General features: G+C 42.6%; 1 protein-coding gene across 2 annotated transcripts; it reads left to right on the top strand.

The window, feature by feature from the left end:
• Positions 1–613: 613 nt before the first annotated feature.
• Positions 614–21,411, top strand: si:ch73-116o1.2 (ras-related protein M-Ras). Of its 2 annotated transcripts, none has more exons than XM_017703011.2 (6): positions 614–810; positions 11,966–12,172; positions 12,864–13,017; positions 13,130–13,229; positions 16,437–16,516; positions 20,413–21,411. In XM_017703011.2, exons 2-6 carry the CDS (start codon positions 11,980–11,982, stop codon positions 20,510–20,512), a joined length of 627 nt encoding a protein of 208 aa, XP_017558500.1. In that variant the 5' UTR covers positions 614–810; positions 11,966–11,979; the 3' UTR covers positions 20,513–21,411. The 2 variants fall into 2 exon arrangements, with proteins under 2 accessions (XP_017558500.1, XP_017558501.1); XM_017703012.2 differs by lacking the exon at positions 614–810 and adding an exon at positions 7,697–7,786.
• The last annotated feature ends 6,242 nt before the right edge of the window (positions 21,412–27,653 follow it).

Raw genomic sequence — 27,653 nt, 5'->3', positions numbered from 1 at the left:
AAAACTAACTTTTCTTTCGGGTCTATTTTGCCTTACAACGCCCAACAAGCACCCGTCACACCGAATGGGTTCAAATAAATGGATTAAAATACAATTTAAGCCAAAATCTTATCACAAATATGTCTTAGACATCAGGCGGCGTATTTGTAACCATTTCATGTAATAACTTTATACGAGGGAGCTTTTAGAGGTGGACGTCTGGTTCCTATCACTACCACTGTGAGAAATTCTTACCCAGCAAGTTTATCTAGAACAAAGCATTTCACACCAAACCACTCTTACTGACTTTGTTTACATCTTAACAACGTCCTTATGTGGAATTTTAAAAAATCGGTGGAGTTCTCCCTTGAACTTGAACGCTTTGGTGTGGCGGAACAGTCCACTTTCACAAGCGGGGGAAACGATGGTGCACTTTTTTTTTCTTTTTTTTAAAGGCTGCCCAGGCTATGATTTCCAATAACAGAAACGAGCTGAAACAGCTCTTACTTAACTCTATAGCTTACAGTACAGTCTGTAAATTAAATCAACCTCGGGTAAAAAAGACTCTCATGATTCAGGCGAAAGACACCCCTCCACCAGGCTCGTCTATTCTATTTATAGCTGCAGCAACAGCAGCAGCAGCGGCGATGTAAAGATTGTCCGTTATAGTGTTTTATGGCGGGGGTACTAGAGGAGAAAGAGAGCACAACGATGTTTTGACTCACTTCATGAGGAAAACCTGTTGACTACCTTCTCCCTGCTGCTGTTAAAGGGATGTGGGGAAGGTTTTGGGAGATATTCTCTCCAAGCAAGGCTCCAAACCCTTCAGCGGTAAGCTGCTGCTTCTTCCTTCGTCCTAATCTGATGACAAATGTCGTTGCTACGCGAGCCGTTTAGGAGATAAACTCCACGACTAAAGGGTTTTTTTCTGTTTGCAGAGACAGAAAATGCGACCGTCTGTGCTTTTTTTTTGTTTAAAAGGCTTTGAATAAACGAAGCAGAAGTCCGCTTCTTTTTCGCCAGCTTCTTATTCGCAGTTTCCCGTTCCACCTTAAATGGAGCAGCTGTTACGTCCTGGCGCCTCGGGCGTTATAACGGTGTCTACGGCAATATTTAAGGTGGAACGGGGAAATTCGAACAAGGAGCTGAATAGGAAGGCAACTTCAGCCCCGCTCTGAATAATCAGTCAGGTATGCTGGACACCAGGGACCAGTCCATATGGCTAAAAACAGCTTTAAACGGAGCTTTTTATGCGTGTCACTTGTCACTGGAGCGTGGATGAGCGTCTCAGTGCTGGCTGGTTGTTTGGCATTAAAGGGGAATGTCACCAATTTTTCAAAATTTCTGCAGGAAGCAGGTCTTTGTCTCAAATATCTCAGTGCAAAATCACTATCAAAAACATCTCAATATTGCACTGATGAAGGATCACTGATTACTGAATTCTTTCCCATAACCCCCTCTTTATGAGAAAAGATTAGATTAACATAAGCATTTCATTGAAAGACGTTCTGGTGATTGAGGAAAGACTGAGTTCTCACTCTGAGTTCTGGGAATAGGGCTATATAAGAAAACGATGATGATCTTATGCTTTTCCTATGGAAATATTGTTCAGCTAAGACTGGTGTGAATGGTGCGATGAGTCAGACACTAAACATTTATTCCATATGTGTAACAATAATTTAATCAAAGTGAGGAAATATGAGGACTATTTCTCTGAAGCCAAAATGCAGAAACAGGAGAAGACACTCTGATTTTAAAACAGGACTTAACCACATGTTGGAGAAGGGCCTGAGATTAAGGCTCAAACCCCCTTTCTTATTTTTACCCCTACCCCTCGTGACACCTTGCAGCTTAGAACCGAGATACAGGGCAGTGGTTGAAATCTTCTCCTCTGAAATGGGGCCCTCAGATAAAAAGAGCATCACTTCATTAACAGCTACTGCCGCCGCTCTGTAGGCGACCCTGCCCGTCTGCAGTGCCAGCAGAGGAGGGGGAAGTTCAGCTCCTCACTGCTGGGCTTTAGTTACATTTAGGGATCATACGCCTTCAAAGAGGGGGGCAATTATTTATTACCACCCACCACTAATTCTTCAGTGATATGAAGCTGAAGTCAGATATTCACCAGCTTCTTGTTGGTATTTTCCCGTTCCACCTTAAATGATGCAGCGTTTCTGGTGCCTGTGACGCCAGAATGTAACTGCTGCACCATTTAAGGTGGAACTGGGAAATTTAGCCAGATTGCTGCCGAGACGTCAGCACTAATACCACTTTTTTATGCTTGTTGTTAAAAAAAGGACCATAATGCTTTGAAATGACATTGAAACTAAGATAACACAATGGCTATCTTCATTTTTTACAGAGAAAATTCTCACATTTGTGTGGTTTTTTGCTCTCTTGTGCTCCGTCTTGCTGTTTTTTTTCTCATAGCACGCTGTTTGGAGACTCTGAAGAACCTCCGTTTGGAGGGCCATGTAGGCCTAACACTTCACCCCACCCCTCTATCTCAACAAGAATAGGGACACCCTACCCCTAGACGTGAACATGCAAAAAGGAGGGGTAAGGGCTGAGCGGTAGGGGCGAGGGGTGAAATGGGACTGGGCCTAAGATCTCATTTAGAATATTTCTTTTCTCTGGGCTGTTCAGTCGTTCACGGTTCTTCACAGAGAAACCAGGGGTCTCAGTGTCTGCGCAAATATAGCTGTCAGAAAAACAGTGGGTGTGTTTACATGCACTAAATAATCCGACAACTGCAGAAAACCTGATTTTGTCAGTGATTGGTGAAACACGATTAAATGCACTTGGGTAATCAGATAATGGGAAAACTCTGGTTCCGCATTAGTCGGGCAGGAAACATATTTTTCCTTCCATAACCAGTCAGCAAGGTTCAGGCGCGTGCGGATAAAACCTAGAAGAGTGGCTTTATTAACACGAGGCAGAGTCGTAGTCCAAGTGTGTGATGACAGATGATCACAAATGTGATCATGACGCTATAAACACACAGGTGAAACCGTTCAATATTCTGGTGACCGAGAGCGCCGATAGGTACGAGGCTGATCGTCACTGATCACATGATCACCGCTTGCCTCCTGGGTAATGGAGTCCTTGAGGGACCCGGAAGGGACTTCTACAGGGAAGTCCGCCGTCACGTGATTTCCCAAGGTGTCTTGGGAAATGTAGTCCGTAACACTGGGAGAGTCCATACAAGGCGTGACACCTTTGCAAACAGCCAGTAGACGCACAGAATAACGTGTGACGTAAACGTAACCCACTGCTTTATTTTAAACACCGAGCCACTTTCGCTGAAAATATGAACGTACATAAAGCTCCCTCAGAAAAAACGGCTGTAAATACGCTGCCTGATGTCTGAAACGCTCTTTCTCGATAGATTTACGACAACAGGGGGATATATTTATGTAGACGATGAATATATTTAAATTCTTCCTTTCATCAAGCATCTGATTGGCTTCAGCGTCGCTCCAAAAGCATTTGAACGTCATCTTATAGGTGCTTATATGTGTTCAACGTTGCTTGCTGTTTCTGGGACAGCGCTCTGTTTTTTACACATGCACAGACTGAGACGAATGAAAGAAATCAGCGTAAGGGTCGACGTGCACTGAGGAATCTGATTACTAAGCAAAAGGTTTGTTTCTGAAGCGGATTTCTAGGTCTTAATCTGACCGCTTCAGTCATCAGATAACCGCCTGAATCTGATAACGATGGTATTATTAAGTGCACGTAAACACACTCAGGCGTCAGGCAGCGTATCCGTGACTATTTCATGTGATAACTTTGAGTAAAGTAGGTCGGACGCCTGGTTCCCATCACCACCACTGGGAACAGTTTTGGCTCTGGAGTTTCTCTGGAGCAGAGCACTTAATATGAACATGAAGAGAATGACTTTGCCTACATCTCAACCATTTGATTAAGCAGAAATTGTGGAAAATCAATTACCTTTTAGTTTTAGTTTTACTTGGATTCATGATTTATGATGGAAGCTATCACGTGGTTCACTTCTTGATTTGCCTGATTTATACATTTGAATAATAAAAAGTAAAAGTATAATTTGTTGTTCTTATTTTTTGTTTTGGTTTCAGGGGCTTCAAGGGGGATTTCCACCAATTTTTCAGAATTTCTGTGTAAGTAAAGTTAAGATGTAAGCAGAGTCATTGATTGATGTGATGTGATTTAAAGAGAAATGATTTATTCACAGTGGTGGTGATGGGAACCAGACGTCTGAAGAGTTTAATGCCTCTAAAATCTCCCTCACAGAAAGTTATTACAGGAAATGGTTACGAATGAGCTGCCTGTTGTCTGAGCTGTTGTTTTGTGATAGTTTTGAGACCAAAATTTGGTGGAAAATGTGTTTTTTTTTTTTTTTTTTAATGGTGCATGCTGAGCATTGCAAGGCAAAAAGTTTCAGATCTGTCACTGTTTTACCATCATCAACATTACGTATAAAAACTCAGAAGACGTGTAGGTTCAGTGGTGGTTTTGGAAGGTAAATAAAATGGCTCTGTTTGTGTTGTAGACATTGTGCCATATTACAGAAAATTCTTAAGCCTGAGATCATATCTTATCTGCTTTGATGTCACGGCAGCTTCAGTTAAGACAGAAGCCTTTACAGAACGACGGTTCTTCAGTCTATAGTCTTCTCTTATTTCCCGATAAGAAAACAGGATTACAGAAACAAAATATCCAAAATATTTCCTTGACTTTAACATAAACTCAGAGCGTCTTAACTTCTGTTTGAATCTCCTGCGTCTCATGTTTTATGCAGTGAGAGGCAGCTCAGTTCACTATAACCAGCATAATGACGCTACATTTATCTACACTGAAAACGGTGCTTTGAGTCAAGAGTCTAGAAAAATGTAGCGTCATTAAAAACAGCAGTTTTCTCCACCGTCCCTCTTATTACCTTCAGGTGTTAATGTTTGATAAAAAAAACTCGTCAGATATAAAATTACAGTGATGGTGGTGAATAATGAGGAGACGGAGCTGAACGTGTATGTTTATTAGGAGGGATATCGTTGGTGCGCTCGGCTAAAGCATTTAGGAAACTGAAACTGAAACTGCTGATCAGCGACGCTCTAATAAAAGCGCTGACACGATATTCTTAGCTTTCAGTTTATCACGCTTTAGTTCTGTTTTACAGTTTTTTACATCAGTAACGGTAGCTGACCTTAGCTGTCTGGCTAGCTTGATTACATGTTTACATTTCCGCTGTGCGCATATGGTCGGTTGCTAGGTAACAGACATAACAGCTGATTGTCGACTTCAATCGAGAAAGTTAAGATTTCCTAACTTTAGATAGGAAAAGATGCTGTAAGATAAGATAAGATATGATTCCTTCAATTAAGATCAGATTTGCTTCTGTAAAATCGTATCTTGACCTCAGATCATAAGGAAAACAGGGAGTTTCTGTAATCCGGCCCCTGGTTTCTCTCACCACCGCTGTAAAGAAATCAGAGACGGTAAGTTTCTCTACAAGGAACAGTTTCAACTCCAGACCACTCGGAACGACTTACGGCTGAATTATTAAAAAATCAGTGGAATTCTCGTTTAAATATTGACACTGTGAATATCGCGATGTTGGATTTCATCAGCATCGCTGAGCCCTGCTAATGTGAAGCATGTTTGAGTTATTTCTGTGTCAGTGGTCACTGAAATGTGGAACAGCTGCTCTCCAAGGCCAGAGTGAAGCCCCCCTCGCTCGCACTTCTGAAAGGCAGCGGCCTGTTTCGAATGCCACCCAATGGAGCCAATAAAACAGCCTGTCAGCGATGGTATCTTCACGCACGATGACGACGGAGCTGGATTCAAACGAAAAGCACAATACAGCATTCAGGTCCAGCAGCTCCCAGTTCAGCTGCTCCAAACAGAGAACGCGCACTGGGACGCAGTTGTGCTGTACAATGGCCACGTTGTTCGGTGGAAGTGTAGTGACTCACTGTGACACATTCGGGCTGTTAATGAAGTCACTGTACGGCTCTATAACATACACCATATAGAGAGAAAGGCCCTCGGAAAACAGTGCTTTGAATGTTCTTGGTCTGCATGACGAGACCTTTTGCCATTGTCTTATTTATTTATTTATTTGTTTGCTTATTTGACATCTAATACCCCTTTCCGATGCTGTTCTTGAGTGTTAAATTTGAAGCTTATTATAATTTTTTTTTTCCATTTATTAATCTTTACATCTGACTATTATATGTAACTACTATGAATTATTTGGTAGCTACTCGGAAACCAATATATATATATATATATATATATAGTACTGTGCAAAAGTCAGAGACCACCCTTCGTTCATTTAATTTCCAGTCCTGTTCGGGAGGCTTGTTTTTTTCTACACTCATTGTCCAGTTTATCAGCTCCACTTACTGTATAGCTGCACTCTGTAGTTCTACAGTTACAGACTGTAGTCCATCTGTTTCTCTGATACTCTGTTACCCTGTCCTTCAGTGGTCAGGACCCCCATGGACCCCCACAGAGCAGGTACTATTTGGGTGGTGGATCATTCTCAGCACTGCAGTAACACTGACGTGGTGGTGGTGTGTTAGTGTGTGTTGTGCTGGTGCGAGTGGATCAGACACAGCAGTGCTGCTGGAGTTTTTAAACACTGCGTCCACTCACTGTCCACTCTATTAGACACTCCTACCTTGTCAGTCCACCTTGTAGATGTAAAGGCAGAGACGACAGCTCATCTGCTGCTGCACAGTTTGTGTTGGTCGTCCTCTAGTCCTTCATCAGTGGTCACAGGACCCTGTTGGCTGGTTATTTTTGGTTGGTGGACTGTTCTCAGTCCAGCAGCGACACTGAGGCATTTAAAACCTCCAGTAGCACTGCTCTCTGATCCACTCAGACCAGCGCAACACACACTTACTCACCACCACCACGTCAGTGTTACTGCAGTGCTGAGAATGATCCACCAACCAAATAGTACCTGCTCTGTGAGGGTCCATGGGGGTCCTGACCACTGAAGAACAGGGAAAAAAAGGGGCTAATAAAGTATCAGAGAAACAGATGGACCACAGTCTGGACTTTATTTCTATGTTTTATTTGACACAGATTACAGTTTTTAGCAAAATATTTAAGTCGAACTGCAAATATCAGGATTTATAGTCTAGTAAAGTTAGAGCTCGTATCAGTCAGTACGTAAGGGTTATGGTATCAGCATCAGTATCAGATGGGAAAAAGTGGTATTGGTGCAGCCCTAGTTTAAGATATGAACTGCGGTTATAAATTTACAAAATGCTCGTAGAAATAAAAAATTAGACCGTAGAGACTGGGGACCTCAGACTCCCCGAGTCTACGATTGGTCCAAGGAATTTTAGCCAGTCATTTAGCTTATTGCTTGACTGTCTCTTATCTCGTTTGCTTAAAGTTGAGAAAATCTTAACTTGATTTGGCGCCTCAAGCCCTGCCAGCGTTGCTAAGCACTTGTCACGTTCGGATGTGTTCGAATCCCGGACGGGCCGTGACCCGTGATGAGTCTGGGCCTAAGTGGACAGGTTGACGTTGCTGTGCTGGATGTGTAAGAGTGAGGCGTGATCGGGTTCCCTCGTGAACGGGGGTGCTCTGATACGACGTGGATGGAATTAGGAAGGAAACTCGCTCCTTCCTCGTATTGTGGACCGCAGGAAGGGGACGGCCGTCTCCCTGCTGACGGTCGTTTCCTCCCAGAGCGGCACAGGCAGGGCCTCCATTCACAGCCTGCCACGGCCGCTGTGCTGCTGGCCTCACTGGTGTCAAGACAGTGTCAGTGGGTCATCTCCAGCACTTAGAAGAAAGAAAGAAAGAAAGAAAGGTAGGAGTGAATTTTGTTGAAGCCTTTTCACGAAAAAGAGAATAGAAGTGGACCAATAGAAGTGGCCTGAAATGGTACTATTTCGGCGATATGAGGTTTTGTTATGATGGCGAGATACGGTTATGATTTCTTCTCACTACATTGCAAGAAATGATGTCTTAACAGGCTAAATTGTTTTAAAGGTAGTCTACATTTCTAATATTCCTCATTCTGAGATTAGTGTAAGCTTATAAGTATTTCACTTATGTTTAGATGTCTTACTTGCTTTAAGTAATTTTATTAAGTAGAAAATCATCTCCCTATATTGACAGATAACTTTGCAGGTTTCAAGCGAATTTCTTGAAATAAGCAAACTTATTTACTTATTATCTTGTACTTATTTCAAGTACAAGATGTCAAGAAATAAGTGAAATAATCTGATAATAAGTGTAAAGTGTCAGTATAGGGTGGACAGTAAGTGGGCACAACACACACTAACACACCACCACCACATGCTGCAGTGCTGAGAATGATCCACCACCCAAATAGTACCTGCTCTGTGAGGGTCCATGGGGGTCCTGACCACTGAAGAACAGGGTAACAGAGTATCAGAGAAACAGATGGACTACAGTCTGTAACTGTAGAACTACAGAGTGCAGCTATACAGTAAGTGGAGCTGATAAAGTGGACAATGAGTGTAGAAACAAGGAGGTGGTCAGAATGTTATGCCGGTGTACAGATCACTGCAGCTGGGCTTCAGTACTACGGATGGTTTGAAGGGTTAAACTCGAAAACTTTGTTGTGTTAATATTATTCACCGCATTAACACGTCATTAACTGCTTAAAAACCTCTAATGTTTAATGATTTAAACTGTCTTTTAATTCTGGCTCTGACTTGTTGGCACATAACAGCAGAAAATGCTAGACGGGAAATGGGATGGAAAAAAGGATTTAATGCTGTTACAAATCTCCCCTGTAGTAGCATTCACTCACTCTCTCACTCACTCTTTCACTCACTCACTCTCTCACTCACTCTTTCACTCACTCACTCTCTCACTCACTCTTTCACTCACTCACTCTCTCACTCACTCTCTCACTCACTCTCTCACTCACTCTTTCACTCACTCTCTCACTCAGTCTTTCACTCACTCTCTCACTCACTCTTTCACTCACTCACTCACTCTTTCACTCACTCTCTCACTCAGTCTTTCACTCACTCTCTCACTCACTCTTTCACTCACTCACTCACTCTTTCACTCACTCTCTCACTCAGTCTTTCACTCACTCTCTCACTCACTCTTTCACTCACTCACTCACTTTCATACTCTCACTTACTCACTCTCACACTCACTCTAATACGCACTCTCATACTCTCTCTTGCTCACTCACTCTCATACTCTCACTCACTCTCACACTCACTCTCTCATTCACTCACTTTCATACTCACTCACTCATACTCACTCACTGTCATACTCTCTCACTCACTCAGTCTCTCACTCACTCACTCTCATTCTCTCTCACTCACTCACTCATACTCAGTCACTCACTGTCATACTCACTCTCACTCACTTGGTCTCTCACTCACTCACTCACTCTCATACTCACTCTCATACTCACTGTCATACTCTCTCACTCACTGACTCTCTCACTCACTCACTCTCTTACTCTCACCCACTCTCACTCACCCACCTATCAACTCTCTCTCTGTCACTCTGTGGTGTTGTCAGCTGTGGGGTTGATGGTGTTGAGTAGTTTCAGTGTGATGGGTCTACTTTTAGATGCTTATCTTAATTAAAGATCTTCAGTTGAAAAAAAGCTGATTTTAAAGCTTACTAGTTTCTGAAAGAATAAAATACTGGATGGGATCGGTATCGGCCGATACTCAGGATTCTGGTATCGGTATTAGTATCGGAACAGAAAGAGTGGTATTGTACCATCCCTATGCCCTCTGGTCTAATGAAGTTACAGTGATGATTTCACTACTACCTCAGCAACATAGGTCATTTAGGGAAGTTTTGATCCAAAACCTACACGTTTTCCATCTCTATTACTAGAGAAAGATGCAGGAAGCTCCACAGTGACAATCGTTTGAGCTTCTGCAGTTTTTCCCAGTATAGAAACCTGTTTTTTTTGCTCTATCTGGCATAAGAGGGTTGTGAAAACCCCAACAATGAAGAGAGAGTTTTGTAAGTATTATTGCGTCCCACTGTGGGAAAACCCCTTTAGAGCTTGTCTTATACGCTGTGCAATAAAAGGCTTCAGACTTGTGGCTTGGTTAGAAATGTGAAATACTTGTGAAGTGAACCACACCACTGCTAGAACTCCCACCCTGACATCCGCAGTTCATTAACCCCTTACACTCTAGGCCTGTTACTCAGTTTTTAGTCTTAAGATGTATTATGTAGTAACTACTGTGGAGCTGATACTGAATTTATGTAATTATGACAGTGAGGAATTGAACTGTGTGCAACACATTTTGTCTTTTAATGTAGGTTTTTGTAACAAGTGATTTTGGATCATTTCTTTTGGGTTGTTTATTATGAAATTGCAACACAAGGCAAAGTGTAACTGGGATGGACTGGAGCCCCTCTTTTGTTAGTTTGCTGCTTGTTGATTTGTCTGTAGTTCTCCCACGAACACGGTCCAGCGTAGTGCTGAGAGCGCTGAGGGTATCGCTTTAAAAGACAATTAAAAGCTGTTTAGGAGAGCCGAGAGGGACACAATCGTGGAATCTGTATGGCATCGATCCAGTTTAAAATTCGCAAGCGAGGAAAACGACTCTTGCACGTGAGGAAGATTAGCCTGACTCTCGACTGTTGTCTCAGCTCGATATTAAGCTTCTGCTCATGCAAGAGTTCATTTCATTGTTGACAGCTGTGGGCGGGTCCTGACGTATGATTGGTTACTATTGGCTGGCTGCCAGTGGTCGTCAGAAGAAAAACAGGAATTTCACTCTAGAAGACGACTTTGAGTCCGCCAGTACAGCGGCGTTAGCCGAAACGTTGCCTGTCATTACTGACTTCTGTCTTTGTGAATCCACAATAGGGTCAGACAAGAGGTTTTATACAAAATATCATGGCCATTTTAAAGGTAGAGATCATGTTGTATTTTTTAGAAAGTCCTATTCTACTCTAGCAGAAGCTTAATAGTGAACAGAAAGAGTCAAGTGCTGGGCAAATTTTTCTCGAGAGCGGTCTCTCTGTCTCTGTCGCTCTCTCTGTCCATATCTCTCTGTCGCTCTCTCTGTCTGTATCTCTATTTCTCAATCTTTCTCTCCATCTCTCTCTCTGACTCTCTCTCTCTCTGCCTGTATGTCTGTATCTCTCTCTATCTCTATCTCTGTCTCTATCTCTGTATCTCTCTCTATCTGTTTCTCTGTCTCTCTCTCTCTGTCTCTCTGTCTCTATCTCTCTCTCTCTGTATCTCTCTATCTCTCTCTCTGTCTCTCTCTCTCTCTCTGTCTGTATCTCTCTCTCTCTCTCTCTCTCTCTCTGTCCGTATCTCTCTCTCTTTCTCTCTCTCTCTCTCTCTCTCTCTCTGTGTCTCTCTCTATCTCTCTCTCTGTCTCTCTATCTCTGTCTGTATCTCTCTCTCTGTCTCTCTCTGTCTCTTTGTCTCTCTCTGTCTCTCTCTCTCTCTCTGTCTCTCTCTCTGTCTGTATCTCTCTCTGTCTCTCTCTGTCTCCCTCTCTCCGTCTGTATCTCTCTCTGTCTCTATCTCTCTCTGTCTCTCTCTATCTCTATCTCTCTGTCTGTATCTCTCTCTCTCTATCTCTCTGTCTCTCTCTGTCTCTCTCTCTCTATCTATCTCTCTGTCTCTCTGTCTCTCTCTATCTGTATCTCTGTATCTCTAAATAAATGCTGAAGAAAATCTACGAAGGTTGAAAAACCAGCATCTGTTCCACGTCTGGTGCCTTGCAGGAAACCGACATAATTAAAGCGAACCTCAGTGTGAGAGTCTAGAGAAGACCACACTTCCTCTGTGGTTCTTTGGCTCATTTTAGCTTTTGCTCAAGTAGATGTCGCTCTCAAACCTCAGCGTCTCCGCAGAAAGCGCGTAGCATCCCCTCATTTAAACCTTAGACGCTTCAGTCTTCATGCTGAGCCTGGTTCTCATATGACCTCCTGCTTTTTAGATGCTAGAGGAAGCAGTCAGCTGCAGCAGCAGGTTACCAACAAGCTCTCCTTCCCTGTCTTGCAGGTATAGCTGTTGTCATGGCGACCAGCGCAGTGCCTAGCGACAATCTCCCCACGTATAAGCTGGTGGTGGTGGGGGACGGTGGCGTGGGCAAGAGCGCTCTCACCATCCAGTTTTTCCAGAAGATTTTCGTGCCCGATTATGATCCGACCATTGAGGACTCCTACCTGAAGCACACGGAGATCGACGGACAGTGGGCTATTTTGGATGGTAGTGTCTCCGGCATCACGCTAATGATCTTTTTCTCTATATTTATCCCTCATTTTTAGAGCAGATATCTGCTTAATGGCAGGTATTAATAGTATATTAATCCTTTAATGCTGTGGCAACAGTCATAACTTGATTTCTCTAAATCTTTACTTTGTGTAAAGGAAACTACCGTTTTGAGCAACTAAACATAAATGTGAATATATTTTAATATATTTGCCCCGATGAGACAAATCAAATAGCAATGTGAATTCCAGTCTAAATGTGTGCAGATTCTGAAGTTATCAGTTCTTTTTAGTGATGGACACAACATACAGTGTGTCCCATGTATAGTGTATCCCAGTGTATAGCGATGCATATTGAGGAATGACAATAAAGACCACTTGACCACTATTTGAATTGATGTGGCTTTTTAGCCTTACACACTCCACAAGCACTACAGCAGCATACAATAAGTTTATTTTCACTTCAATTTAGTGGAGCAGGATGATTGTTTGGTGGTGTATTGACCCCCATAAATGACCCCTTGATGCTGTGCTCACTAGAATGGCAATTTGTGTTTGATAAAATGCTGGGTCACTGATAATGTGCAGTTGGTGAGGCACCCATGCGAATAAATAGTAGTGGAAGTTTAATGTTTGGTTATATAATCTTATGTTATTGTCTCTAAACCCCAAACCAAATGTTGTTCCAGTGCTGGACACAGCAGGACAGGAGGAGTTCAGTGCCATGCGAGAGCAGTACATGAGGACAGGCGACGGCTTCCTCATCGTGTTCTCCGTCACAGACAAGGCCAGCTTTGAGCACGTGGACCGCTTTCACCAGCTCATCCTCAGGGTGAAAGACCGGTGAGAGCCTCACTGCTGTGATGTGTCTGCACCAGATAGTTTTTTACTGATATTATTATCGTTCCTGTGCTTATTATTAATATTCCATTCTGTCTTGTTTGCTTTCCAACAGAGAATCCTTCCCCATGATCCTGGTGGCTAACAAAGTGGACTTGGTGCATTTGAGGAAGGTGACGAGTGACCAGGGTTGCGAGATGGCGGCCAAACACAATGTGAGTCTTCCAGTCAGATAGACATGCATGCAATTCCCATTGGTCTTGTTTGGCTCTGAAAATAAAGGCAACTTATAAAATGGAAAACATTTGAAGGAAATTTTTCAAAATTTCTACATAATTCAGTCTTTGGGATGTAAACAAAGTACACAAAAAACTGCTCCATTCCAACTTACCGGCTGAACTACTTCCAACGTAGCAACTTTTTTTTAGCAAATTTATTTACATTAGTGGTGATAGGAACCATGGGTCACATGCTATGTGTGTATATATATCATACCATGATAAAAAGCCTTTCTGTAAGCTGTCATCTCTTCAGACGTCTGGTTCTTACCCTTCTGTCCCTCTTTAGTGGGTCTGATGTGTGAGCTTAGAATATTTCATCACTGTTGTTGTATTTTTTGTTGCTGAGATGGATTTAATAGCCAATATAAAGCCTTAGGTGAAAATATAGCACCGCTCTCTCATTAGTATGCAGAGACATTAACGTCAAGACTCTACAGGTTTCATGAGGGTTTTTTTTTTTTTTTAACACTTTGGCTTCGCCTAAAACAGCAGACCCGCCCACAACTCAGATGCTGAAGCTTTTGTCGACTCTCTGCACCGTCTTTAATTAGAAAGTGATGAACAAGCCCAAAATTAAGGCTCCCTTCTTTGGCAAATGTGAAACCAGCACAGGAAGACGTCTGTCTGGAGAGACTGAAAAGCTTTCACTCTGAGGCCGGACACCAGTGGGATTGGCAGCCATTGAGACCATGTGTTATTTTGGTGTGTGTGTTTGTCTTTGCACATTTTCAGGACAGAAATATCCTGACTAGGACAAAAACAGGGCTAATATAAAAGCCCAATAAACTCCAGAGTTTGTAGCTTCATGTTGCATTTATTTAACACTGTAAATGCAGAACCATTTTTGGTTTGTAGGGTACATACATCACTGTGCAAAGGTTAAGATTTAAAAAGATAATTCTAATGTAACGATAGATATAATGTTGATAAAACAAGTGATTTTAGGTATCAATGGTATTTTTAAAAGCAAAAACTCACCTATTGCCAAGATAAATGTCTTTAAGTAATGTGTTTAAGTGCCTAAGACATTTACACAGCACTATACATGTAATAATATGGGGAATATTATTATTATATCATAGATAATTACTTACAGGAATATGCAAAAGTCAGAGACCACCCTTATTTTTTTTAAATAAGTCAAAGTAGCCATTAAGTACAAGTTGGTCATTTTCCAGGAGATATTTCTAAGGATATTAGATTTAAAATTTGACAGAGAGTTTCCAAAACTGGAGCTGAAACTGTGATTAAAAGCTATAGAGAAAATGAGTTTCCTAACAGCCACCTGGAAGACCTTTCAGACACTAAAACTACCACCATCAGATAAACTTTCGTCTTTGAGAGAGAGGAGAAAATCAAGCTCATTGAATGTGTTTGGGATTATTTGGATCTTGAGAAGCAGAAAATGCAACCAAACTTCTAAAAGCCTTATTCGGATTGGATTAGTTTCTCAGTGGGGCGTCTGTAAAAACGGGCTACACATTACCAGGTTAAAGTGGCACAAATCTGATTTTTTTGCCCTGATGTGACTCAGATCTGGTGTTTTCAGGGCCGTGTGGACACAAATCTGATCTTTTCAAATCCGACCTGAGCCACTTTCATATGTGGTCCTAGATCGGATGCGTGTCCGGTTTGTGGCCATACGACCTGGACGTGACGCTCAGATCGGAATTCATGTGTTTATTTTCCACAGTGTGTGCACCGTCATTCATCGTTACCATGGCAACAGCGCCAAACAGTAGTTAAACCCTGTAAACGCTGGAAAAGCAGCTCATCTCACCTTTTCCTCCTTCGTCTGGCTCTAATAATGAAGCTGAGAGCTGATCAGTTAACTGATGAGTAACTGATGAGTTAATGATCTTCTCAGCGAAGCTCGTTCTGCTCGTTAGTTTGTGCTGATGATGTCACGTGACGTTACTGAGTAGGAGGAGCTCATGAGGGTCAGTTCAGGACGCCGGTTCATCACATTAATGACGGATTTGATTAACTTACCTAAACGAGTGTGAATCATCGAGTCACAGTGATCGGATTTGAGCAGTAAGGCTTGTAATGCGAACGTAGCCTCAGTGATAATTCATGCATCCAAACGGCAATAAAATAATTACAGGATGCTTGAAAAAGCGTCACACATAACCACATTTCTATTTGCATGAAAAGTTGATGATATTGTGCATATAAAGGAATGCTTTAATGAGAGGTATGAGAATATAAAGTACTGTATGTAAACATGCCGCTGTCATTATAATTGCTCCTATAATCAGCCTGAGGAATCTCGTTTCTGTGATAGACTTTTTTGTGTTTCCTCTCTTGCTGATTCTGCCCAAGTTCTATTCCCCAGATCAAGTAAATGGCTGAAAGACTTGCAAAACATTCACTGTTTTGTGATTTGGAAACTGTTTAACATGGATACGTGCGCTAGAAGAGTAAATACGATGAGTAACAGTGGTCAAACATTCATTTTTCCAGCGCAATACAACATCTGTCTGGAAAACACACCACAATCACACAGATTTGTATCCAGACAGGACTAAATTTATCAGACAACCGCTGAGTTTGGTGAAAAAGCAGCAGCCAACACCGCCTGTAATTTTCTTAGGAGAGGAGGGAGAAAAACACCGACATGGACGATCTGGACAGAAATAAAATCAAAGGGGAGCGTCTCTTAACGAGGAAATGACCACAGGACATGCGAATTGAATCCAGTTTACTTGAAAAAACTGAAAGCAGGTCTCCTGAATAAAGTAAAAGCTGTAATAACGATAAAAAGTTAAATTTTTTGTTAAATGCTTTTTTTTTCCTGATGCCAAAAAATGACTTGACTGGAAATGAATTAAATGAAGGGTGGCCTCTAGTGACCCTCAGTTCTGTAGACGTTCACATGCATATAGTACATATGGGACGTATGTCCTGACATTGTATGAAAACCTGTGTGTCTGTGTTTGTGTTTGTGTGGTGGGTTGCGGGCTCTAGTGTTGACTCACCCCTAGAAACAGGCTGTGATTAAAGCCCGCTTTAGCCACGTGATGAGCCAATCAAAGATGGCTGTGGTATTTTGGGGTGTCCTATTTAAAGATGCTGTGAGTCACAAAGTTTGAGGCCTGCATACATGATTTATTTTTTTTTTCCTCATCCACAAAACAGATTACTTACATTGAGACAAGTGCCAAGGACCCTCCGATGAATGTGGACAAAGCCTTTCATGAGCTGGTCAGGGTGATTAGGTAAGTAAAATGATTAAACCACACAAATCCATAACCGATGCTGTTATTACTGTATTCCTACTACGTATCACGTGAAATACAGGGCAGTCACACTGTGTCACTGTTGTAATAAAACCTTGCATAGAGGCCTGTCACAATTATTACATAATCATGCAACTTTTCCTAGGTCTGCAAGTTTGCGGTTCAAAGTAAACCAAGCAGAACCCCTGATCTACAGGGAACGCAGTTCATTTCCTAATTTTAGTGCACAGTTTCTGTTTATTTGCTGAGTTTAACATACACAAAGTAATAATAAATATAAAACAAACAAAGTAAACAGTAACATGCATATGCATTCTGAGTAGAAGAGGTCGTGCCCAAACTCTTACATACGACTATTTGTGCAACAGTTAGTTCCGGCCTATTGGTTGAGAAGCGCTGTTATTTCACAGGTTTTCCCACAAACACTGTATCACTCCACTGAGACGCTGTTGCTAAGCAACGACTTTGACAGCTGTAGGAGACGCTCAAGCCATTTGAACGTTTTTACTTCTTACTCTGCCGCAAACACAAAACGGGACACTTTTAAGATCGCATTTGATCGACAGCCGATTTGGTCCGACTCTGAAGACGAGACGACACTAAATTCCCAAACTGTCGTCACCACTGAGCAGCTTTTCAGTCGGCAGCTGTGACAAAAGAACAGCTGAACAACCTGGAATCAGCCAGAAATGAACCCAACACCATTCGCCAGACGTGTCTGATCTTCAGAGTCGGACCAAATCGGACTGAGCCGTAAAACTGACCCAATAAAAAACAAAACTGCTGCTCAGTGGTGACGACAGTTTGGGAATTTAGAGTAAGGAGCAGGAGAACGAACTGCTGGCTGTGCAGCGAGTGGGCGGAGCTCGTTGTTCACGGCCCGGTTTATTCGTTTCTTACTTTATTAATTTAGCTGTTGTATGAAAGCAGTAGAACACTGGAGGTCGTGAGTTATAACAGCGCGGCTGTGATGATCTACTATTTCGCGATTGCGCACTCCCTCTCGTGTTCTATCGCATACGTGTAACCTTACTTATGTAAACGTTTAAAGATTTTACTCTGAGTGATTTTGGACTATTTCTATTTGTCCTTTTATCTGAATGTTTTACAGAATGTAAGGAGCAGCTGCTGCTTTTGAATTAAGAACGACAACGTTGCATTAGAGGGTTTTGATGTGACAGTGAAGGTTTGAAATGCTGGGTAGTCTGACGGGAAGTTATTTCCTGAGTGAACCCACACCGTCAGTGGTGTGGAATGCAGAGTGCGGTAGGAAGTGAAGTCACATCCCGTTTAGAGGAGTGTTTAGCCGCAGTAGGAGCTCTTTAAGGACTGAAAGGGAAAGCTGCTTATCTCACTGTCACCATTTCCTCTCTCAGCCTCTCTCACTCACTTATCTCTGTCCCCCTCTTCCTATTCCTTATCCCACATCTCCTCTTCTCCTCCTGTACTTTCTCTCAGTTTCTCCTCTTCTTCTCCTGTACTTTCTCTCAGTTTCTCCTCTTCTCCTGTACTTTCTCTGTTTCTCCTCTTCTCCTGTACTTTCTCTCAGTTTCTCCTCTTCTCCTGTACTTTCTCTGTTTCTCCTCTTCTCCTGTACTTTCTCTGTTTCTCCTCTTCTCCTGTACTTTCTCTCAGTTTCTCCTCTCCTCCTGTACTTTCTCTCAGTTTCTCCTCTTCTCCTCCTGTACTTTCTCTCAGTTTCTCCTCTTCTTCTCCTGTACTTTCTCTCAGTTTCTCCTCTTCTTCTCCTGTACTTTCTCTCAGTTTCTCCTCTTCTCCTGTACTTTCTCTGTTTCTCCTCTTCTCCTGTACTTTCTCTCAGTTTCTCCTCTCCTCCTGTACTTTCTCTGTTTCTCCTCTTCTCCTGTACTTTCTCTCAGTTTCTCCTCTCCTCCTGTACTTTCTCTCAGTTTCTCCTCTTCTTCTCCTGTACTTTCTCTCAGTTTCTCCTCTTCTCCTGTACTTTCTCTGTTTCTCCTCTTCTCCTGTACTTTCTCTCAGTTTCTCCTCTTCTCCTGTACTTTCTCTGTTTCTCCTCTTCTCCTGTACTTTCTCTCAGTTTCTCCTCTCCTCCTGTACTTTCTCTCAGTTTCTCCTCTTCTTCTCCTGTACTTTCTCTCAGTTTCTCCTCTTCTCCTGTACTTTCTCTGTTTCTCCTCTTCTCCTGTACTTTCTCTCAGTTTCTCCTCTTCTCCTGTACTTTCTCTGTTTCTCCTCTTCTCCTGTACTTTCTCTCAGTTTCTCCTCTCCTCCTGTACTTTCTCTCAGTTTCTCCTCTTCTTCTCCTGTACTTTCTCTCAGTTTCTCCTCTTCTCTGCCTGTACTTTCTCTCAGTTTCTCCTCTTCTTCTCCTGTACTTTCTCTCAGTTTCTCCTCTTCTCCTGTACTTTCTCTGTTTCTCCTCTTCTCCTGTACTTTCTCTCAGTTTCTCCTCTCCTCCTGTACTTTCTCTCAGTTTCTCCTCTTCTTCTCCTGTACTTTCTCTCAGTTTCTCCTCTTCTCCTGTACTTTCTCTGTTTCTCCTCTTCTCCTGTACTTTCTCTCAGGTTCTCCTCTTCTCCTGTACTTTCTCTCAGTTTCTCCTCTTCTCCTGTACTTTCTCTCAGTTTCTCCTCTTCTCCTCCTGTATTTTCTCTCAGTTTCTCCTCTTCTCCTGTACTTTCTCTCAGTTGCTCCTCTCCTCCTGTACTTTCTCTCAGTTTCTCCTCTCCTCCTGTACTTTCTCTCAGTTTCTCCTCTTCTCCTCCTGTACTTTCTCTCAGTTGCTCCTCTCCTCCTGTACTTTCTCTCAGTTTCTCCTCTTCTCTGCCTGTACTTTCTCTCAGTTTCTCCTCTTCTTCTCCTGTACTTTCTCTCAGTTTCTCCTCTTCTCCTGTACTTTCTCTGTTTCTCCTCTTCTCCTGTACTTTCTCTGTTTCTCCTCTTCTCCTGTACTTTCTCTGTTTCTCCTCTTCTCCTGTACTTTCTCTGTTTCTCCTCTTCTCCTGTACTTTCTCTCAGTTTCTCCTCTTCTCCTCCTGTACTTTCTCTCAGTTTCTCCTCTTCTTCTCCTGTACTTTCTCTCAGTTTCTCCTCTTCTCCTGTACTTTCTCTCAGTTGCTCCTCTCCTCCTGTACTTTCTCTCAGTTTCTCCTCTCCTCCTGTACTTTCTCTCAGTTTCTCCTCTTCTCCTCCTGTACTTTCTCTCAGTTGCTCCTCTCCTCCTGTACTTTCTCTCAGTTTCTCCTCTTCTCTGCCTGTACTTTCTCTCAGTTTCTCCTCTTCTCCTGTACTTTCTCTGTTTCTCCTCTTCTCCTGTACTTTCTCTGTTTCTCCTCTTCTCCTGTACTTTCTCTCAGTTTCTCCTCTTCTCCTGTACTTTCTCTCAGTTTCTCCTCTTCTCCTCCAGTACTTTCTGTTTCTCCTTTTTTCCTCCTGTACTTTGTCGCAGTTTCTCCTTTTCTTTTACTGTATTTCAGTACTCAGTTACTAATTTCTTCTCCTGTTCTCTGTCTAAATTTCTCATTTTCTTCTCATATATTTTTTCTCCATCTCGTTTTCTTCTCCTATTTTCTCTCAATTTCTCATTTTCTTTTTCTGCACCTTCCTTTCTTTTCTCTTCCTTTGTTTTTCCCTGATTCTTCTTTTCCTCCTGCATTTTTCTCCCCATTACTCTTTTTCCCCTGGTTTCCTTTCCTTCTTTTTCTTTTCTCCTTTGTAACCCTCTCTTTTTCAACTCCTGATTTTGTCGTCCTTTATATTTCCTTCTCCCTCCTCCATTTTTCTTGCTGTACTTCTTATTGTTTCTTTTCTTTCTCCTCTTGTTTTTTCTATATTTCTGTACTTTTTCTTTCTTTTCCTCCTTCTGATTTTTCTCTTCTTGTCTTCTCACACAGGCAGCAGGTTCCAGAGAGGAGTTTAAAGAAGAAGAAGAAGATGAAGTGGCGTGGAGATCGAGCCGCTGCCTCTCCTAAACCCCACTGCAGTATTTTGTGATGATTTCCTCTGTTGGAGTCCGGTGAAGTCCAGGACAGGACAGTTCCTTCAGTCTGACCCAAAAGCTCTCCCTCTGTCCCAGAACGCTGCAGTCGACAGGGGAACGAATCAGAACCAGCCGGGCCCGACAGGAGCTGCAGCAAGAGCTAAAGAAACTAACAGAGATGCTACAGTTTTGCACACACGCAAAGACGACCAGTCGGCATCATCCAGAGATCCAGAAGCTTTTCTGGCTGTGTGGCTCTGCTGGTTGTCACAAGCGTAATTGATGTAGGTTAACTTCCAAGGGCTGAGTGGTAGTGGACAATATTGCCTTATCGGTTCGTGTCTTTGGGCACAATTTGAAGTATTGTAGCTCGGCCAAAGTAGAGCCAGTCGTTAGCACCGTCGTATTCAAGCTTTTTTTGGTGCGTTGGGAATTTTAATACCTCTCGAAATGGCCTTTACTGTTAAGCACAAAAGCACAGGCGTTACAGAAACAGAAGTTGTCCGTTTGCACTAGGAAACAAATCCTGAAGACTTTTTTTGCACTTTTACGTTGCGTCAAATATGAAAAAATAGGGTCTGAGTGTTAAAATGATATATCTGCCTTACCGGAAGGCTTCGGTTGTAAAAGGGTTAAAAGTATTTTTTTTATTATTATTACTTGTTGCACTTGTAAGTTGCACTCATATAGGCTGCTCCATTTTTATTCACTTCTGTCTTTTCTCCTTTCTCTCATTCTCTATAGACCAACTTTCATTTGCTACACCAGCAGCTTTCAAGGTCCTTCTCTTAAGTGTGCAGTGCTTTCAGTTGTGCTGACCTAAATATCTGCATTGCTGTTCAGCATATTCACTTTCCAGCCTATATCAGTCAAACTTGAAACTTTGTGGGCCGAAAATAAACTATAAAATGTCCTTTTCTTGGAACTTTCAGTACAGATAGACGTCGTTCACGCGCCAACACACCTTCATGGCCTAACACAGTGCAGTACTATGCAAAAGTCAGAGACCACCCTTCATTTATTTATCTTCTTGCACATTTTCCAAAGCTAGGGTTGAAAAAATGATTAAAAGCTACAGAGTAAAGTGGACTCCTAACAATCACCTGCAAGACCTGGTAGCCCACCAGGACTTTCACCATCAGAGCAGACAAAGAAGCTGCTGGTGTTCCCAGAACAATGGGCTGACCGCCCCAGAGCCCAGACCTCAACATCACAGAATGTGTTTGGGTTTACTTGTATAGCGAGAAGAAGAAAGCACAGCCAACCTCTAAAGCCAGGCATTTTCAAGTCTTGTTCTTTGGTGACTCACACTGTATGTAGCCTGCGATTCATGAGCTCACACTATACGAAAACACTCGGCCTGACTGACATGACGCGACATGGGTGCTCACACTGCATGTGAATCGAGGCCCCTACAGACGATCTATAGTAAAGCTGTTTCATTCAAAACAACAAGCGGCGCCACCGATGTCCTAATTAAAACACTGTCTGAATCTCGAAAGGCTCCCTGCTCTCTACATAGTGCCCAACTTATTAAAATAGTCCCTCCTTCATCCATAAAGTGCATCACATGTCTAATAAACAGCCTTCCGAGATTCAGACGTGTGTGCACAGTTCCATACTGGACAAGCAGTGCACTGTATTGATATAGAAGCCAAATTCAGCCATTGACAAAGTGCTAAACCAGCTTGGGTAACTTGTGCCACACTGTGCACTGAAGCTGAAGAGCAGGCGGCTCTACAAAGACAAAAAAACCCACTGAATTTATTTATACCTCGCAATTCAGCTCAGTCAGACGGAGGAAACTCGTCATATACAGACGCCGATGCCACAATCATTGCCTCCACGCAGGAGCTGTGGCTGTGATTGTGTGTGGTGTTGGGTGCGAGAAATGGGTTCGTGAGGCTGATCACACTGTGAGACAAGCGACCAAAATTCCTGACATGTCAGAAATCCATCCGATCATCCGACTCAAAACTCATTTGGACAGTTAATCAGGCACCGTTTCCCCCTCCTGCTGCACAGCAATGACGGCCGATGAAGCTGAAATTCGGCTCTGACCAAATCGGGCTTAAAAAGGGGCTAAAAAATCGGGCTGAACTTTGGAGGCGTGAAAAAATAGCCTTTGAAAAGTTTGAAATTAGTGGAAGCTGTAATGGATAAAGAGCGGATGCCCCAAATACTGAAAACTTTGTGTATTTATATTTAGCCGTTGAGACTTCTGCGTGATTTAAATATTCACATTTTTCTTGGTTATATTTTTTGCTAGAAATTCGATAAATGAAGGGTGGCCTCTGACTTGTACAGAGTACGGTAAATTTAGTATCTCATTGCTTTTGTCTGTAACCGCTGGTGTCTGTATAACTCTGATAAGAGTTCCCCTTCTCCACCCTGTAGGCAGTCAATTTGAAGGGAAAACCGCCCTCCGTTTTAATGTTAACAAGCCTTCACCCACCACATGCGACTTTGTGGTCACATGGAAGGTGATGAGACAATTTTAAGTACTTTTTTAGTTTTTTCACCGCCCCTTCCTTCCTTTTTTGTAGTTTCTTGCTGGGAGGTGCTCAGCTTGCTAACTAGCAACCTGACAGACAGGAGACCTGAGTTTAAGTTAAGTGATACTTTTTAATCCCACAAACGGAAAAATTCCACCTCCGCATTTAACCCGTCCGTGAAGTGAAACACCACATACACTCTAGTGAATACACACACTCTAGGGGGCAGTGAGCACACTTGCCTGGAGCGGTGGGCAGCCCTATCCACGGCGCCCAGGAGCAGTTGGGGGTTAGGTGTCTTGCTTAAGGACACCTCAGTCATGTACTGTCAACGCTGGGGATCGAACCGGCAACCTTCCGGTTCCTCCAGCCCATGACTGCCCCCCAAGTTTTTAATCTGTACAGCCTAGTTTGAACATCCATCCATCCATCCATTACAGCCGCTTTTCCCTCAGGGTCACGGGGGGGTGCTGGAGCCTATCCCAGTGGTCATCGGGCGGAAGGCAAGATACACTCTGGACAGGTTGCCAGTCCATCGCATTGCAGACAGACAGACACACACATTTAGCAATTTAGCATGTCCAGTTGGCCCGACTGCATGTCTTTGGACAGTGGGAGGAAACCCACGCAGACACGGGGAGAGCATGCCAACTCCGGGCCGGGGAATCAAACCCAGACCCTCGCTGTGAGGCGACAGCGCTACCCACCGCGCCATCGTGCCGCCCCTAGTTTGAACACTCTCCCTCTATCAAACAGTGCTACCGATGCTAGGAAGGTGAAGGCATCTGAGACACGGGAATCTTTTCAAACTGCCCTAATGTAGTGTCACTGGACAGTTAACCATGTTTAGAGGAGAATGCTAACGGCTAATTCTGTTACATCAGCTACTAGATGCCTGCGTTGGCTAGCGCTGCGCAATGCTAAATATTTTGAAGTATTTATTGCTCTGGCTTTGCCTTTTTTGCCATTTTTCAGGCTAGTAAAGGGAATTTGTGTCAGATCAAATGTCAGATCGCCTCTTTTCCACTGTATAGCTGAATGGTTCGGAACATGGACAGTAACTGTACCAATAGCATTTCCACACAGATACAGTTCCTCTTGGAAGGCTTACAAACCATCCTCAACACGGTGAGCTAACCATGCTTAAGACCGCAGAACCCCTTGTTGCTGTGACTTGATGACACGGCTATCGGTTCTACGCTCGCTTCAGTATTGTGCCATCACATCCTGCAAAACCAAAAACAAGCAAATAAGATCAGTTTACGTACACGATCGGGAAACAGTACAATTTTAATCCAGTTAGCTAGAGAGCTCCAGATCTAGATCCAAACCGTTCCGTAACTCACAGTACATGATTGACTGCAGAAGTACGTCCGGTGAAGAAGAAATCCAATTTTTCTGTGGCAAGTGTAGCTGTTAACCTGCTAGCTGTTGCCGAGCCACTGTCTTGCATAGTTTTTCTTCTGTCACAAGTTCTCAGTCATAATTTGGACAGCGGATTGAATAACAGCCTTGGGAACCATTTGGCTCTACAGTGGAAAAGATCTGTGCCTGTTTTGATACTGAAGTCCACATTTCTGTTGACTAGATCCCTCAACCCTCCATCCAACAAATTTCACTTGAGTTAATACAGTAACGGCAAGGCGGTGAAGACACCATGGGGCATTCTCACAAGAGGAAAGGGCAAGGGCTGGTCTCAGCTCAACACATAAGGGTTATATCCAGTGGCTGCCCCAAAAATATAAAAAAGAAAGGTTATATTTTGTCAGTGTATTCCAAAATAGAGTATATGGTAATATATTTTCTGTATTTTACCTTTTTGTATACAGGCTGGGGTCCTATAACTTCGCTCAGGCCACAAAAAGGCCATAATACTGCCATAGGCTCCTCTGATATGGGAATACAACAGGTGCAAACGGTCCATAACCTGAAGGATCAGTTTCAATGCGTATGTAATAACCTCCAATACATGTGGATGTTCATATCAACCATCAGGTCTAAATATGGAAAAGTGAAATGTATGGAAATGTATGCCTGGCAGATACATTTGTTTGCTCAATCAGTTTACTTTTGCACATTTTATGAAAGCCAGGCCGTTTAAAAAGCAGCTCGACAAGTGTAGCGGCTTTAAGTTATGAGTCAAACGTGGACCTGCGCGACCCTAAGCTCCCCTTATCAGCGGACAGATCAGTAGAATTGTGTAGGAAGCCTTTACCACCTGCTGCAAGTCCCTGATCTCAGCTACGTTACTGGCGCAGACCCAAAGACAATGCCTTACACAGAAGCAAACATATTAACGTCCAGTGTTTACATCTCGCATTCGTACACGGAACAGTGAAGTGCATTATTACATAAATACTACATGCCAGTCTATGATGTAATCACGTACGTTTCAGCTCATTGGTTAACTCAAACGTCTTTCTTTGTTGTGAATGTTTGCTCAAGACTGAATTATGATGTTCGCTTTATTTGCAGGGGTTCACATCAGTTTCTTTTTGGATTGAGACGTGTTATTTGTTTTGATACAGTCATGTTTATTTAATAAATCCTCATGTATTAAACATCTGAATCATTGTTTCCCAATCAATCAATAGCAGCATGTACATTTACATTTATGGCATTTGGCTGACGCTCTTATCCAGAGCGACTTACAAGTTGATCATTTTACACAAGTAGGCGAAGGTGGTGTTAGGAGTCTTGCCCAAGGACTCTTATTGGTATAGTATAGGGTATTTGCCCAGGTGGGGATTGAACCCCAGTCTACAGCGTAGAAGGCAGAGGTGTTGACCACTACAGTGTCAGTCAGAGCACAGGTACGATGTACGTCTACTCTAAAAGATGAGAAGGATCTAGCTAATAGCTCTTGCTATTGTTTTTATCGTTACTTGTAGGAAATTATCATAATTTGGATCCTCTACATCTTTCAGAATATGAAGCTTTAAATTTTAAAATATTGCTATAGTTTTTAAATACTAACCCAGTTCCAAAAAAGTTGGGACAGTGTGAAGTGCTAATGAAAACGGAAGCAGCGATTAGTCTGTTTTGGCCTGTATTCAATAGAAATTGGAATAAAAACGGTGATGTTTTACCTCAAGAACGTCGTTGTTTTTGTAACTATGTCGTTGTCGGACAAAAACCTGCTTTACTTTTAGTGTAAGTCAATGGAACCAGATGTTTATCCAGGCATTTTGGGTCATTTATTTTGGTCCATTCATCATGAAATTTACACACAATCTAAAGGGCAACAGGCTTTTTCAAATGATGCCAAAAACTGAAAAACGACAAAAATAGAGTTACAAGATTTTTTTTCCGACACCAGCGATATGCTCGTTCCAAATTTGATGCCTGGGTCCATGTTCCAAAGATGTTGTGACAGGAGCTTGTTTACCGCTGTGTTACATCCCCTCTCCCAATAATCCTTTAGGGACTGAAAACACAAACGAATCCAATTTCTAAAGCGTAATTTTTTTGCCAATCTTATTTTTTATTTATTTATTTTTCTGCATGTCTTCTGCTGTGTAACTGTACAGGTTCGCACAGGTTAAACTCATACGCTGGTAACAATCTGGATGTTTTTCTTTTTTGGCGTGGAGAACACGCTGTCCATTACTTACACAAAAAATCTGACCAGTTGACTCATCAGACCACAAAACACGTTTCCACTGAGCATAAGTCAATTTTATGTGAGCCCAGAGAAGTCGGCAGTGTTTCTGGACATTGCTCACACGTGACCTCCACTGCACATGACACAGTTTGTATTTTTGGATTTGGATTTGTGCAGCGATGGCCGAGTTTATTGACGATGGTTTGTAAAATCATGCCCGAGCCCATGAGGTGATCGAAGGTCACAGTCATTTAGTAGTGGTTTTCTACTATTGGCAGAACTTTCTGTAGATTTCCTGGATCTGCTGATCATATTAACTGCAGAGGGTAAAATACCTAAAATCCTTGCAATTCCTCACAACTTTATTTTTAACCTGGATATTTTGCTCCTGTCCCAACTCTATTGGAACATGTTTTTGGGATGAGCGTTTATTTACAAAGAACAATGAAGTTGAAGTGAGAAGGCATGCGTCTCGTCTTTGTACTGTTTTTCAAATACAGGTCAAAGTCGGTTTATAAGTCACTGTTTTCTGTTGCATTCCAACTTTTTTGGAGTTGGCTTTGTATTCAGTACTTTATTTGCCGTTGTTCTCCATTTACCTCACGTTAGAAAAGGGAATTAGGTCAGATTGCAATGATTTCTGGGTAAGTTCTTCTACTGAGGTCTACAGTCCCTCATTGCTCCCTAGTGCCATCTGACCAACTTCACTTGCGCTCATCTAGTAAAGGTGTCAGTTATTCCCACAAGGGGGAAATGCCAACAAGGGAGGGCATGTTATTGAAATGCTGGCCTCAACTCTGATTGGCTAGCTTATTCCTGTGCTCTGATTGGCTGTCTGAATTCTGAGCTCCCCACTGCCTGATGAATCTTGCAGTCTAATTGGCTGGCTGAATGCTATTCTCTGATTGGCTTTCTGAATCTTGCACTCTAATTGGCTATTTTAATCCTGATTGGCCATCTTAATCATGTCATTTAATTGGCCATCTTAATCCTGATTGGCCATCGCAATCCTGCAGTTTAACTGGTTATCCTAACCCTGCATTATGATTGGCTGCC

Source organism: Pygocentrus nattereri, chromosome 6 (assembly GCF_015220715.1).
Source record: "Pygocentrus nattereri isolate fPygNat1 chromosome 6, fPygNat1.pri, whole genome shotgun sequence".
In the NCBI taxonomy this organism is placed as follows: Eukaryota; Metazoa; Chordata; class Actinopteri; order Characiformes; family Serrasalmidae; genus Pygocentrus; species Pygocentrus nattereri.
Note: the sequence above shows the minus strand (reverse complement) of the source record. Positions and strands in the feature narration are given on the sequence as shown.

What these genes read in the sequence shown, in the direction of transcription:
- si:ch73-116o1.2 (XM_017703011.2), top strand. Translation starts at nt 11,980, where the DNA reads ATGGCGACCAGCGCAGTGCCTAGCGACAATCTCCCCACGTATAAGCTG. An exon ending in ATCCTCAGGGTGAAAGACCG is followed by an intron (nt 13,018 to 13,129) that starts GTGAGAGCCTCA and finishes GCTTTCCAACAG; the next exon opens with AGAATCCTTCCCCATGATCC. An exon ending in GAGCTGGTCAGGGTGATTAG is followed by an intron (nt 16,517 to 20,412) that starts GTAAGTAAAATG and finishes CTTCTCACACAG; the next exon opens with GCAGCAGGTTCCAGAGAGGA.